The 12,870-nt window shown below is 45.0% G+C and overlaps 1 protein-coding gene across 1 annotated transcript in view; it reads right to left on the bottom strand.

Moving 5' to 3' along the window:
• Positions 1-1,391: 1,391 nt before the first annotated feature.
• Positions 1,392-12,870, bottom strand: part of Kcng3 (potassium voltage-gated channel modifier subfamily G member 3) — a 46,401-nt gene continuing 34,922 nt past the window's right edge. Inside the window, exon 2 of the mRNA XM_041631167.1 lies at positions 1,392-3,286. Within this exon, the coding sequence (XP_041487101.1) occupies positions 2,641-3,286 (646 nt within the window). The 3' untranslated portion in view covers positions 1,392-2,640. The remainder of the gene's footprint in view (positions 3,287-12,870) is intronic.

Below are 12,870 nucleotides of genomic sequence, written 5' to 3' on the forward strand. Positions count from 1 at the left end.
AGTATATGTTCGTTACATGTGTGCAGAACCTCACAGAGACCAAAAGAGGGCGCCAGATCCCCTGGAACTGGAGTTTCAGATAATTGTGAGCTACCACATGGGTGCTAGGAACTGAACTTCAGGCTTCTGCAAGAGCAGTAAGTGCTCTTAAACACTGAACCATCTGTTCTGGGTTTGTTTTTAAAGCAGCTGGATGTTGTGGCATGCACCTGTAATTCTAGCACTTGGGAGGCAGAGGCAGGAGGATTGTCACAAGTTTGCGGTCAGCCTTATGTATACAGCAAGAGACCCTATCTCCAAAAAAGCAAAATAAACAAATGAAAAAAATAAGTAAAACAAAAATCCATGATACCCAGAGAAAACTGCAAGAAAATACCAGTCCCTAACATGCTACAACAACCTACAGGATAAACCAACTCTGTTGTATTTTCTCACTTATGAATGAACCAGTTTATCACACCTTATCTCTTTGTTTATAAACAGTAGGTGAACTGCCGTTAGCAACATCCAAGTGCTTCCTGATGAAAGTCGGCCCCTGTGAAAAGTCGAGCATCCTCACTTCCTACCCAAAAGCAACTTAGAGCGCCTGTGTGGATTCCTACGCGTGGCTAACCATGTGCACATCCAGCCATGACATCTCCTTGTCTCTTCATACCAGTTTCTGCCACACATGAGCCTGTCTGAAACACACACTGTGAGGATATGGCAATGTGTGTGTGCCCTCAAGGGTTCCAGCTCACAACAGTACTATGCGTAGAGAGGTGAAACATATCCACATGAAGTATCACAGCGCCAGTAAAACTAAAGGTTACCATATTCTTACTAATAATATAGATGAACTATCATCTGCATACAATTTGCATAAATCACAAAACTTAAAAATAAATAAAACTATGCCATATGTTCAGTTAAAATGCAACAAAAATACATAAATAACAATCTAGTGTGTGAAGTCAGCATACCAGTGAAGGTGGAGGGAAGAAGCGGTGAGGTTTTTTTTAAAGGCCAGTATCACATGAATTCAGAAAAGGGAATTAGGGAAAGGGAAACGGTCTTGCTATTATTACCTGATCGTGGCAACGAGAAAGAAGTGTGGCCTATGGCAGTTTCTGTCAAGCCTAGAGAGGTCTGCAGAAGAAACTGCCGAGTCTGCTCACAGGAGACAAAGGTTTCGGCCCTAGCTCCTTAATTAGCACATCCTCTCTCGCCTTGGTTTTTCTACCTGTAACAGTGAAAGTTAACTCATGGCTAATACTCCTTTAGTAGACACTTCTGGCAATTCTGAGATTGAAAAGCACATCCAGGTCCCCACCCATTCCTTCACCCCTGATAATCACAGTATGCAAACTAAATTATTGGCGAATCAGTGACTTTGATGTTTCTGTGCGTTCACATGATTTCTTTATTAAGAGTTGTTGAAAATCCAATAGTCTCATTCATAGTTATGAAAATTGAGCACTGAATGGCCATCGCTTTTGCTCCATCTAACACTAGAGTCTAGATGGGGTAATGTGGTCTGTTGTCTGACATCCTCTCAAGAAGAGGTTTGGGGTGACTGATTCACGATGGGGAATCAGGCCAAATAATTGCATCTGTGCTGCCTAGAGCTGGCTTCGAGCTGACTTAGCGACACTCAACTAAGACAGTCAGCATTTCTCCTTTAATGACAACCTAGACGACACATTAAGTACTACTGTTGTGCCAAAAGGCTAAATAAATATCTTTTCTTCCTTTAAACCCGTGGTGCTGAGGGAAAGTAAAGAACTGGAGAGGAGACCTATGGGCTCTAACACTGAGAATATCAAACCATTTCTATTATCATTTTATGTTAGGAATTCCTGGCTATCTGAATGTTAGGACTCTTATGGCCTAAGTCACAGCAATGGATTCTAATATTGCCCAACAAAACACTGAACAATATAAGCTCTCTCCGTTCTCACATACTCTTTGGAAGTTACTTCAGGAAAGTGGGCAGCCTAACGAGGAAGAGAAAACACACTTCAGGTTGCACGAAGTTATTAAGATAAGGGAAGTGACAGGCACAGAAATGAAGCTGGGCACAGAGAAGTGTGCAAAGTTTTTCCAATAATATTTTTGCTTGTCTCTAGCTCCATGCTACAGTTTAAATTTGGGCCAACTTTTTAAAGTATTTGTTAAACAGTTCGCACATGTGGCATATGTTTCCAGGATACTTCTGACATTGATATGAGAAATTATAAAACATTTAGAAATGAAAATGTTAGTCTCAAAAATAACACTGTAAGTTCCAAGCTTCTTCTGAATTCGTTAAGACGGAAAAGCATTTGGAGAATGGTGTCTTTCTACTTTCAAGCGTTCAAATAATGGGCTTAACAACATCCCACAACAATGGGCCTGCGAGATTCTGCCAAGGCAGAGACAAGACCAAATAAAGCCAGGTCCTAAAGTTTACTCTTGGTGTCACCGGTGTGTGTGAGTGGTCCCCGTCCTGTTTACTCCATAAGTAGACTGCTTTATCCCTTCAACTGTAAAGAATATCGTTCGCCCCATCAACACGATGACAACGCCACTGCAGGGCTCACCCAGGGAGAAACACATGAATAAGAAGTCGTGTCAACTCTCAATCAAATCAAGTGTGAGCAAGGACTGATTCACAACACATTAATTCAGGAACTCAGCCGAGAGGCTCCTACTATACCTAGCCGATCTAAACTTGAGCTCGTGATAACACTGCACAAAGCTATGGTAGATGAAAGTGATAGGTAATGCCAACAGAACAATCCCACTGACAACACAAACTCCTCCAAGAATTCTTCCAGGCACTGTGATAGGATACATATCTCCATAGCCAACTGTAGTCATGGAGATAATCACCCACCAGCAGGCAGCAGGGATGCTGGCGAAGTCCTTGTTGGATGTTTCCAGGTCCAACCCGTGTTCAAGAAGCTGAGAAAGTGCACTAAAGATTGCCATGGCAACACAGATGAAGACAAGTAACATCACCATCTCTCGGTAGCATCGCTTGAGAGTCAAACCCAGCGTCTGCAGGCCAATGAAGTGCCGGGCGAGTTTAATCACCCAGAAGATCCGCATCATCCGGAGCACCCTCAAGGTGACTCCAGCCCTCTGGAGCTGCGAGTTCTCGCCTGTAAACACTGTCATTAGCACAGAGATGTAATAGGGCGTGATTGCCAGCAAGTCAATGATGTTCAGGGGTCTCTTGACAAACTCACACTTGTTTTTGGAGACGATGAACCTCACGATGCACTCCGCGGTGAACCAGCCTATGCAGATAGCTTCAATTATCCTGTCGCGAGAACAAAGGAAGAATTGATCATTTTATTTTTAAGCATTTTAATAGCTCTCAGATTCTTCACATAGTACTACACTGACACATTAAATCAGTCACTTTTTCCAGAAAACATGAAGAACAGATAATGGTAACATCACCAGACTTACCAGGACGCAACATGACAATAAGTACTACAGTGATAACTGAATTTCAAAAAGTTCTTAGGCGCTAGCCTACAGGGAACACCGTTTGAAAGGAGGAGGGTTTTGGTTTTTCACCCATCATTAGCACTTGAGAAAAATCTCTCTAGTATTTGGTGGTGTGAACTTAGCTTAAATTGGTCTAACCACGTGAGATTTCACATATTCTTTGAAGACAATGGTCCCCAACTATAGGTCCGTCAGCGGAGAGTGGGACAGGAGTGTTTGTTCCTAGAAAGTGAAAAATGTCCTAAAATGTGACTCTTCTTCTACCCCCAGTAGGCTTGTGTGGGAGACCCCGAGGCTGGGGAACTCTTGGGAAGTTCTGGGTTCACTTCCCTCAATCTGGAAAATAGGCTAAGGACTCCTGGGCTGGGCCAAACCACTATTGAGATCTCCCCCAAAGACCACCCCCCCCCCAAAGACGACAACTATTTGGTTTGTTACTTTTATAATGGTTTTTATGCAGCATATAGGTTTAAGATTTAAGGTGGTGCATGTCTTTAATCCCAGCACTTGAGAGGCAGAGGCAGGCAGATCTCTGTGAGTTCGAAGCTAGCCTGGTCTACAGAGTGAGTTTCAGGATAGCTAGGGCTACACAGAAAAACCCTGTCTTGAAACACCAAAAAGATTTATTTATTTTTATTTTATGTGTATGAGTGTTTGCCTGCATGTATGTATGTGCCCCATATGTGTGCAGTACCCGCAAGAGTCCAGAAGAGGGCATCCAATCTGAACTGGAGTTACAGCCACCATGTAGGTGAGAGGAATCCAACCTGAGTCCTCTGGAAGAGCAAGTGCCATTATTTCTCAAATTTCCTATACCACTGTCCATGTTAAAATAATATTTGCAGAGCCACTTAGAAATAAGGGGCAGGATTCTTAGAAGAAGTTGCCACTTGAAGCACCCCCCCACACACATTCAATTTGAGCATAGTGATTAGGAAGCTCTGACCTGGAAGAACAGCTAATCCAGAAATAACTGTAGACTGACTTAAACATTTTAACTCCAAGTCCAAGGTACTGTTGGTATCCATCATTCACTCTTCACATGTAACCAAGGAAGCAGGTAGAAGGAGGCAGACAGCACTGTGTAAAGAAATAGTCTCAGTTCATACCACAGGAGCCAAGCTGCCCTGGATGGCACGTGAACATGTGAAAACGAGTAAATACAATTAACTGGGCTTCCTTATTGCGTGGCTTTCTGGGGCCGTGAAGATAAACTTTATTCATTTTTACCTATTTTTTGAGTAAGTATTCATCTTCACATGGTTCAAAGCTACAAAGTGGTGGTACACGCCTGTAGTCTCGGGACTTGTGGAGTGGAGGCAAAAGGATCAGGAAATTACTACTAGCCTCTGCCACATAGCAAGTAGGAGGTCATTTGGGCTTCATAGAACCATACCAACACCCTCCCCCCTAAATGCAAAAGAAGAATGCAGAAAGGAAAATCTCAGCTAGGTATGATGATGTGTGTCCGTAGACCCCAGGAAACCTCAGCCAGGCATGGTGATGCGTGGTAGACCCCAGGAAAGTCTCAGCCAGGCATGGTGATGCGTGGTAGACCCTGGAAAGTCTCAGCCAGGCATGGTGATGCGTGGTAGACCCTGGAAAGTCTCAGCCAGGCATGGTGATGCGTGGTAGACCCTGGAAAGTCTCAGCCAGGCATGGTGATGCGTGGTAGACCCTGGAAAGTCTCAGCCAGGTATGGTGATGTGTGCCTGTACACCCCAAAGTTTGGATGCTGATGAAGGAAAATCACTATAGTTTTTAAGTTAAGGACCAGTCACAGGAACCTCTGAAAGAGTCGGATGGTCTCAGTCTCATCCTATCCTCCAGCCTCCCAGTCGCCCTCCCTGGAGGCAAGAAATACAGTAGATTCTTATAACTCCTTACAGAGTTACTTTATGTATGATACAAACACATAGTACCCATCCCCTCAGCATCTCTTGGGGGTCATTTCTTTCAGGCCAGTGAATAAGTTTTCTCAATGGGGAAGTGGGAAGAGTATACGTATGGCTGGGTAGGTGCATGCATTCACGTGTTTATATACTACTCTCTACCTTATGCCCTTGAGACACTGTCTGTCACTGAACCTACAGCTAGGACAGAGGCCAGCAAGCCCCCTCGCTCCTGTTTCTGCCCACCCCAGCACTAGAATTACTAGTGCACAACTATGTCCAGCTTTTTACATGGCTGTTGGGGTTTGAACTCAGGTTTTTACAGCAAATGCTTTTACTCACTAAACCAGTGGTTCTCAACCTGTGAGTCGCGACTCCATAGGGGTCACATATCAGATATTTAGACTGGGAGAGCGCTAAAAAGAAAGGGGGTGGGGGTCGCCAGCCTAGTGCAGAGGAAACAAGACATAGAGGAGGAGAGGTAAAAGCCACGAACCACGCAGCGGCATGTAGATAAATAGAAATGGGTTAATTTAAGTTATAAGAGCTAGTTAGAAACAAACCTAAGCTCAGGTCAAGTTTTCATTATCAAGTTATCAAGTCTCTGTCATTATTTGGGAGCTGGCTGGCGGGACAGAGAAAAAGATTCATTACAATGCCATCCACTAAGAAAAGTGACACTAGAGGAGAATTATGAGTTCCGGGACAACACGGGAAACATGGTTGAGATCCTGCCTCCAAAAAAAGGAAATGGTGGTGAGGGAGACAGAGGAGCGGGGTGGGGAGGGAGGACATACACACACTAGGGATGAAGAAGCTGGACATATTAATATCAGCAACTGAGGGCAGAAGGATCAGGAAGGGGGTTCAAGGTCAACCTATCTTAAAAGCAACACAAACTTAATTTTTTTAAAAAGCTTCCTTGTTTCTTAAATATGGTTCCACAGAATGCCTGAATGTTTGTATAAAACCAGTTCAGGCAGTTCCCTGGGACATTAGACAGTTCTTAATCTCTGGCTCCCCAAACTAGGGTGAAACTTATACTGTACATGTGTTATGTGCTTCATATTTTTATTTATTTTATGTATGTGAGTGCTCTATCTTCATGTATGCCTGCAGGCCAGAAGACGGCACCAGATCTCATTACAGATGGTTGTGAGCCACCATGTGCTTGCTGAGAACAGAACTCAGGACCTCTGGAGGATTAGCCAGTGTTCATAACCTCTGAGCCATCTCTCCAGTCCCATGGGTTTTTTTTTTTTTCTTTTTGAGACAGGCTTTCACACTATAGCCCAGGCTGGTCTAGAACTCACTGGGTAACTTGGGCTGGCTTCAGACTCACAACAATCTTCCTGTCTCAGCTTCCTTAGTGCTGGGATTCCCAGTAAAGGCTACTAAGCCCAGCCGAATCTCCTTGCTTCTCATCAGTTCCCATTTTTTGCAAATATAACTGTAGGATAAATCCTAGACTTGGAAGAAATTTCTGCTACATCTGCCCAACCATTCCCACAGAGGTTATACTACACGGCCCTCCTACCAGCAACACAGGCAGTACCCACAGCACCCCAAAATGTAGCAGCATGGAACTTGGAGATCTCAGTCACTCTAACAGATGGGAGCCACAGTCTTGCTTGAAAGGGTACTGAGAATACCCTTATGTGCTTTTTTCTGTTCCATGACCTACGCCACTTGCCCCAGGCCTTTAATCTCCTAGCATACGCGATGGAGATACCACAGATACCACAGGGCATGTGAAGTATCAGACCAAGTCAGCTTACTTCTCCATCTTGGAAAACTGTCCACGGCTTTGCCTATAAATGTGTTTGTCCTAAGAGGCAACAAGCTACGGTCTGCAGTCTGAATCCATTCAGTAGTCTTTTTTTTTTTCATATGACATGTTTTTAATGGTTAGAGGAAAAATGAAAGAAAAAGAGTTAGAGTCTATGACATGAAATAACCACATGAAACTGGACTTCCTGTGGCCACAGTCTTACTGGAACGCAGCCATGCTAGCTTACATCTTCTGCTTGTGGTTGTTTCCATGCTACAATGGCCAAGTTGAGTGAGTGGTCGTGACGGCACTAAGATGGCTTTGCAAGGCCCCATCGGGCCTCAGGACCTTGGCTGCTTCTTTTGGAGTGAATGGCAGTGTTTCCAGCTCACCATACGGTCACCAGGAGGCCAGCAAAAGTATCCTAATGCCCTGAAGAGGGAGATGAGCAGATGACATCACAGCTGGGCCAGCCATTTCTCTACTGTGGGTACGCGGCTCTACTCATGGGCTTTCTGATTGACTGAAGCATTCTGTCCTCACTAGACTACTGGAAGCTGCTGTCATGAAGACTTCAGTAAATCTGGGGGCTCAGCAAACTGGGCGGGCCATAAACCTTGGAAGAGATGAGGAAGCGGAAGGAACAGGTTTCAAATGCACTCTTTGAAGAAGCATAACATCTCTTCTACCTGGTTACACATTCCACACGTTCCCCATGTTTCTAGACTCCTTGAGGCTAGGCAGGGTCATGTGCTCTACCCAATGGGCAATGAAGACAGGAGTATAGAGGAGTAGGTGAGCATTCTTGCCCTGCTGTGGTAGCCCAGAAGCCATGTACTCTAATGGTCCAGCATGGAGGGTGGGGCCTCCACCAGCTCTATTCTCTGACTCACTGTGCACAGAGCATAGGCACTGTCCACCCTGACCCAGACCAGACACAGTACGTGATCAATAACTAAATCTTTGCTGTGTTGAGCCTCTGGTACCTCTACCTTGCTTGCCATCCTAGGTCGGTAATAAACCAGTGAATCCAGCAAGCAGTAAACTGTGCACTCAGAAGGAACTCCAGGAAGACACTGTAGTAACAGATATTCCTCTAAATCTGAAGACCAGAAATGAGAAATACTCAAGAATCTGGATTTTTCTGAGCTTTGACATGATGCTCTACACGGAAAATGCCACACCTGACCCCATGAGTCAGGTTACAGTTAAAGCAGAAGAACACTAAAAGTATCGTAAAATGATCACCTCCAGGCCATGTGCACAATGAATAGGAAACATAAGTGAATTTGGGGGTTACCCTAGATAACTTATTACATGTATGGAAATGGAGAGGGCACCCCTCAAAACTGAGCCACCTCTAGTCTCGAGCATGTCAGGTAAAGGACTGATCCTCTGTAATGATTTCAGTTTGCATAGTTGCTTTTGGTCAAAATAGGTCTGTTTTCTAACTAATGGACAATGTGTTTTCTCCAGCCAGACATGAGCAGGGAGCTACACTTGACAGCAAGAAGTGCATGTTCTTCTCCTTTGATGGGTGAGCCCCGTCCAGCAAGTACTGATGTATGTGTTCCTAGGGCCCCGTCAGCTCTAAAATCCTAAGATCTATTACTTTCCGAAGAGCAAAATTCTTAATTGTGCCCAAAATACCAGAACATTTTCTGACTAATTATTTCCACCAGCAGCCAAAGTTGCTTACATTAAAAAGGAGGAAATTCAAATGATGTGGAATAATCTCTCAGTAAGGGAATTCAAAGATGCAAGCCTGTCTGTAATGAGGTCCTGGGGGCTTCACTGCCGGCCCCCCAAGTCAGATGAATTCTCTCTAGATTCACACCGAGGGATGAATCAGCTAGGAACCCTGGGCACTGCTTCTACCTAGGACTATGCCAAGGCAACCTCCATAAACAAACACCTGAAGCCTGCCAAAAAACCCCAGCTTCCAAAGGCTTCCAAATGGCTCTCACCAAAGCACCAACAACTGTAGCGAAAGTCCATACTGTTTGCTGAGTGCCATGGCAAACAATGGCACGCTTCTGAAGGCTCTTTCCATCAAAGGCAAACAGGAGAGCTGAGATGACACCGGGGGCACGCCTTGGAAGCCTATTCTAATTGCACTGCTAAAAACAAACAAAATGTTTCCAAGTTCCTGAGGCCCTTCAGATGGATGCTGTGCTAAGCACCATGCAGACAATAACCTTGACTGATCCTTTCCAGAATTCTAGGAAGTGTGTGCTTCCCCTGAGATCTCTATTACAGACAACAAGCCCAAAACTGGCTGGTTAACCATCTTTTCTAAGGTCACACTACAGGACTGCAGGGGCACAGGTAATAAGCACAGACCTGTAACATGGAGGGCCTTGCTTGTTGGGGTTTCTGTCCTGCCCAGTCCCTACAGTTGTTAGGTCTCAAAGAATCACACAGAGGTCTCCATAAGTTATAAACTGATTGGCCCATTAGCTCAGACTTCTTATTAGCTCTTGTAGCTTGTATTAACCCATTATTCTTATCTATGTTAGCCACATGGCTAGGTACCTTTTTCAGCAGGGCAGGTTACATCTTGCTTCTTCCATGGTCTGGGCAGGACTATGGAGGAATGGGCTTCCTCTTTCCCAGAATTCTCCTGTTCCCCTTGCCCCACCTATACTTCCTGTCTGGTTGTCCTGCCTATACATCCTGCCTGGCTACTGGCCAATCAGTGTTTATTTAAAACATATTTGACAGAATACAGAATTGTCCTGCACACAGACCTACAGCCTTTAGAACCGTCTGGACACGGTGACACGGATGGTTTTTCTGACAGCAGCACTGTTAATATTAAATGGTCGGTCTTCGCATGCATCTTTGTTTCCACAGCTTCTCAACTCATCAATAGTCTATCTCAGGAGTGGGCCTCTGGCAAAAGGATAAGAACGGCCTCTGTCTTGTCCTCTACCGTGTTGTGAGGAAGCCTGAAGACCATTGATACATCAGTACTGTCTTTGGACTTCCCTGCTGAAAAATCACGAGCCAAGTGAAGTTCTGTCTGATACACCGTAACAGCAGCAGAAATGGATTGAGACGGTTAGAAGGTAAAGTCTTTCTGATCCTGGAAGACTTTAACCACTGCCTGCAAACACCAGCCATTACTGGTTGCTGGTCTATTTGTCATGGCAGAAGGCACTTCTGGGAATGACTCTGTTAAGGGAAGAAAATGCTTCATGGTATTAACCGGTATCTGTCTCCATCCCATGGGAAAGGACACAAGGACCACCAACTGGGCCGGTGAGGTGGAAAGTCTCTTCATCTGTTCCCCATGCCATTGTACTACCCAAACTTTCAAACATAGAGAATTCAAACAGATACATCAAATACTTACGTATTTATTTTTATTCAGCAATTACTTATGTATTTATGTATTTATTTTGGCAGTGCTGGGCCTTGCACCTCTGGGCAAGCACTCTAATGCTAAGCTCAAGGTTCAATAACTGTCTTAAATATGTTGTGGCCACCAATTCCTCTCTTTATCCATCAATCTCATTCTTAATGCAGATCAACTGCAGACACCAATTCATTTCCTCCTAAAAACTCAGGGTGCACCAGTTTGTATTTGCTTAATTTTTCTTTTGAAATAAATTTTATATGGTGAAATGTCCAAATCTTAAGCTATATTCACTGAGTTTGTATTTTTTTTAAATAATTTATTCTTGTTTTATGTACCTTGGCGTATTGCCTGCATGTACGTCTGTGTGAGGGAACTGGAATTCCAGGCAGTTTACAGACAGTTGTGAGCTGTCATGTGGGACTTGAACCTGGGTCCTCTGGAGGAACAACCAGTGCTCTTAAGCACTGAACCATCTCTCCAACCCCATTCGCTTTGTTCTGACAACACATTTAGCCTAAACCCCTATCAAGTCAAAGCTTTTACATCATGCAGAGCTCTCTGCTTGACTCCTCCTGCCTCCTGCCCTCATTTCCCACATCTACTGGACACACAGTGAGCATACAACAGTTGTGTGCCCAGCACAGCGTAAGTAGCTTTTGTGGACACTGAAGGCCTGGCATGGCTTCTCCACGACAGCTGGTGGGGTTGTTAATGGGGCAACTGCTAGGTGGAACAGTGGAAAAATAAGACATATCATCAGATTCACGTCTTTGAAAGGATAAAGGACACACTGGACATCCTCCAGCCTCGTGTGTGCAGTGCACTCATCCCTGTGCACAAGCGTGGAGAAGACAGAGGTCAGGGGATGCTCATGGACACACTGAGCATCCTCCAGCCTCGTGTGTGCAGTGCACTCATCCCTGTGCACATGGACACACTGAGCATCCTCCAGCCTCGTGTGTGCAGTGCACTCATCCCTGTGCACAAGCGTGGAGAAGACAGAGGTCAGGGGATGCTCATGGACACACTGAGCATCCTCCTGCCTCGTGTGTGCAGTGCACTCATCCCTGTGCACAAGCGTGGAGAAGCCAGAGGTCAGGGGATGCTCATGGACACACTGAGCATCGTTCAGCCTCGTGTGTGCAGTGCACTCATCCCTGTGCACATGGACACACTGAGCATCCTCCAGCCTCGTGTGTGCAGTGCACTCATCCCTGTGCACATGCGTGGAGAAGCCAGAGGTCCACACTGAGTTCCTATCTCACTCTCCACGTTATTCTTTGAGGCAGGGTCTCTCACTGAACCTAGAGCTCATCATGTCATCTACACTGACTGACCGGAAACCCCAGGGTCTGCACATCCCAGTCCTACAGAAAGTGCTGGGGTCAGACACTTACACCCCCATGCTCAGCTCTCACATGGGTGCTGGACACCTGAATTCAAATTCTCATGCTTGCATGGCAAACACTTTACCCACTGAGCCATCTCTCCAGTGATAGTGTTCAGGCATCTGTACTGGCCTGCCCTTGGGGTCCTGACAGGATACATCCTCAGCTGTAGCCCCTAAGAGCACCTTCTGTGCACATTCACTATGTTCCCTTTTAAAAGGTGGGCCTTGGGGCTGGAGAGATGGCTCAGTGGTTAAGAGCACTGACTGCTCTTCCAGAGGACCCTGGTTCAATTCCCAGCACTCACATGGCAGCTCACAACTGCCTGAAAAATCCAGTTCCAGGGCAATCTGACACCTTCACACCAATGCACATAAAATAAAGTTAAATAAATCATAAAAAAAATTTAAAAGGTGGGCCTTGCCCATCTCCAGTCTCTTTCTCTCTCTGCTTCTCTACCTGTGTCTCTCTGCCTCTCTCTTCTCCGCCACTCCTGTCTGCAGACGCTGGTCTACCTTCTCCCCTCCTCCATTTTCCCACTCACAATAAAAAACTTCTCCACCTGAGCTCTTTGCACGGTGGCTTTCTCTCTCATGGCACTTTCTAAAATGACAACATCCAGCTTTGCCCAACCTTTAAAGGGAAAGCAAATCCTATTACGTGCTAGCTACACCATGCACGAACCTTTGGTACTTTACACCGAGTGAAAATAAGCTGACCCCACAAAGATAAATTCTGTGGCACTGCTGATATGAGGACTGAAATAAATAGTTAATCTAAAACAGAAAGTGGAATTGTGGGTAGCAGGGGCCAGGAATTGTTTGCTAGGTATAGTTTCAGATTTATAGGTTGATAAAGTATCCGAAGTCTATTTTATAACAATGGGACTACTTAGCACCACTGGACTGTACACTTAAAATGTCTTTTAAAAGGTACAATTTGATATGTGGGCTTCTTAAAAACCACAATTAAAGA

The sequence above is a fragment of the Microtus oregoni genome, unplaced genomic scaffold, assembly GCF_018167655.1.
Source record: "Microtus oregoni isolate MIOR12 unplaced genomic scaffold, Mior012 000036F_ref0000092, whole genome shotgun sequence".
Taxonomy (NCBI): Eukaryota; Metazoa; Chordata; class Mammalia; order Rodentia; family Cricetidae; genus Microtus; species Microtus oregoni.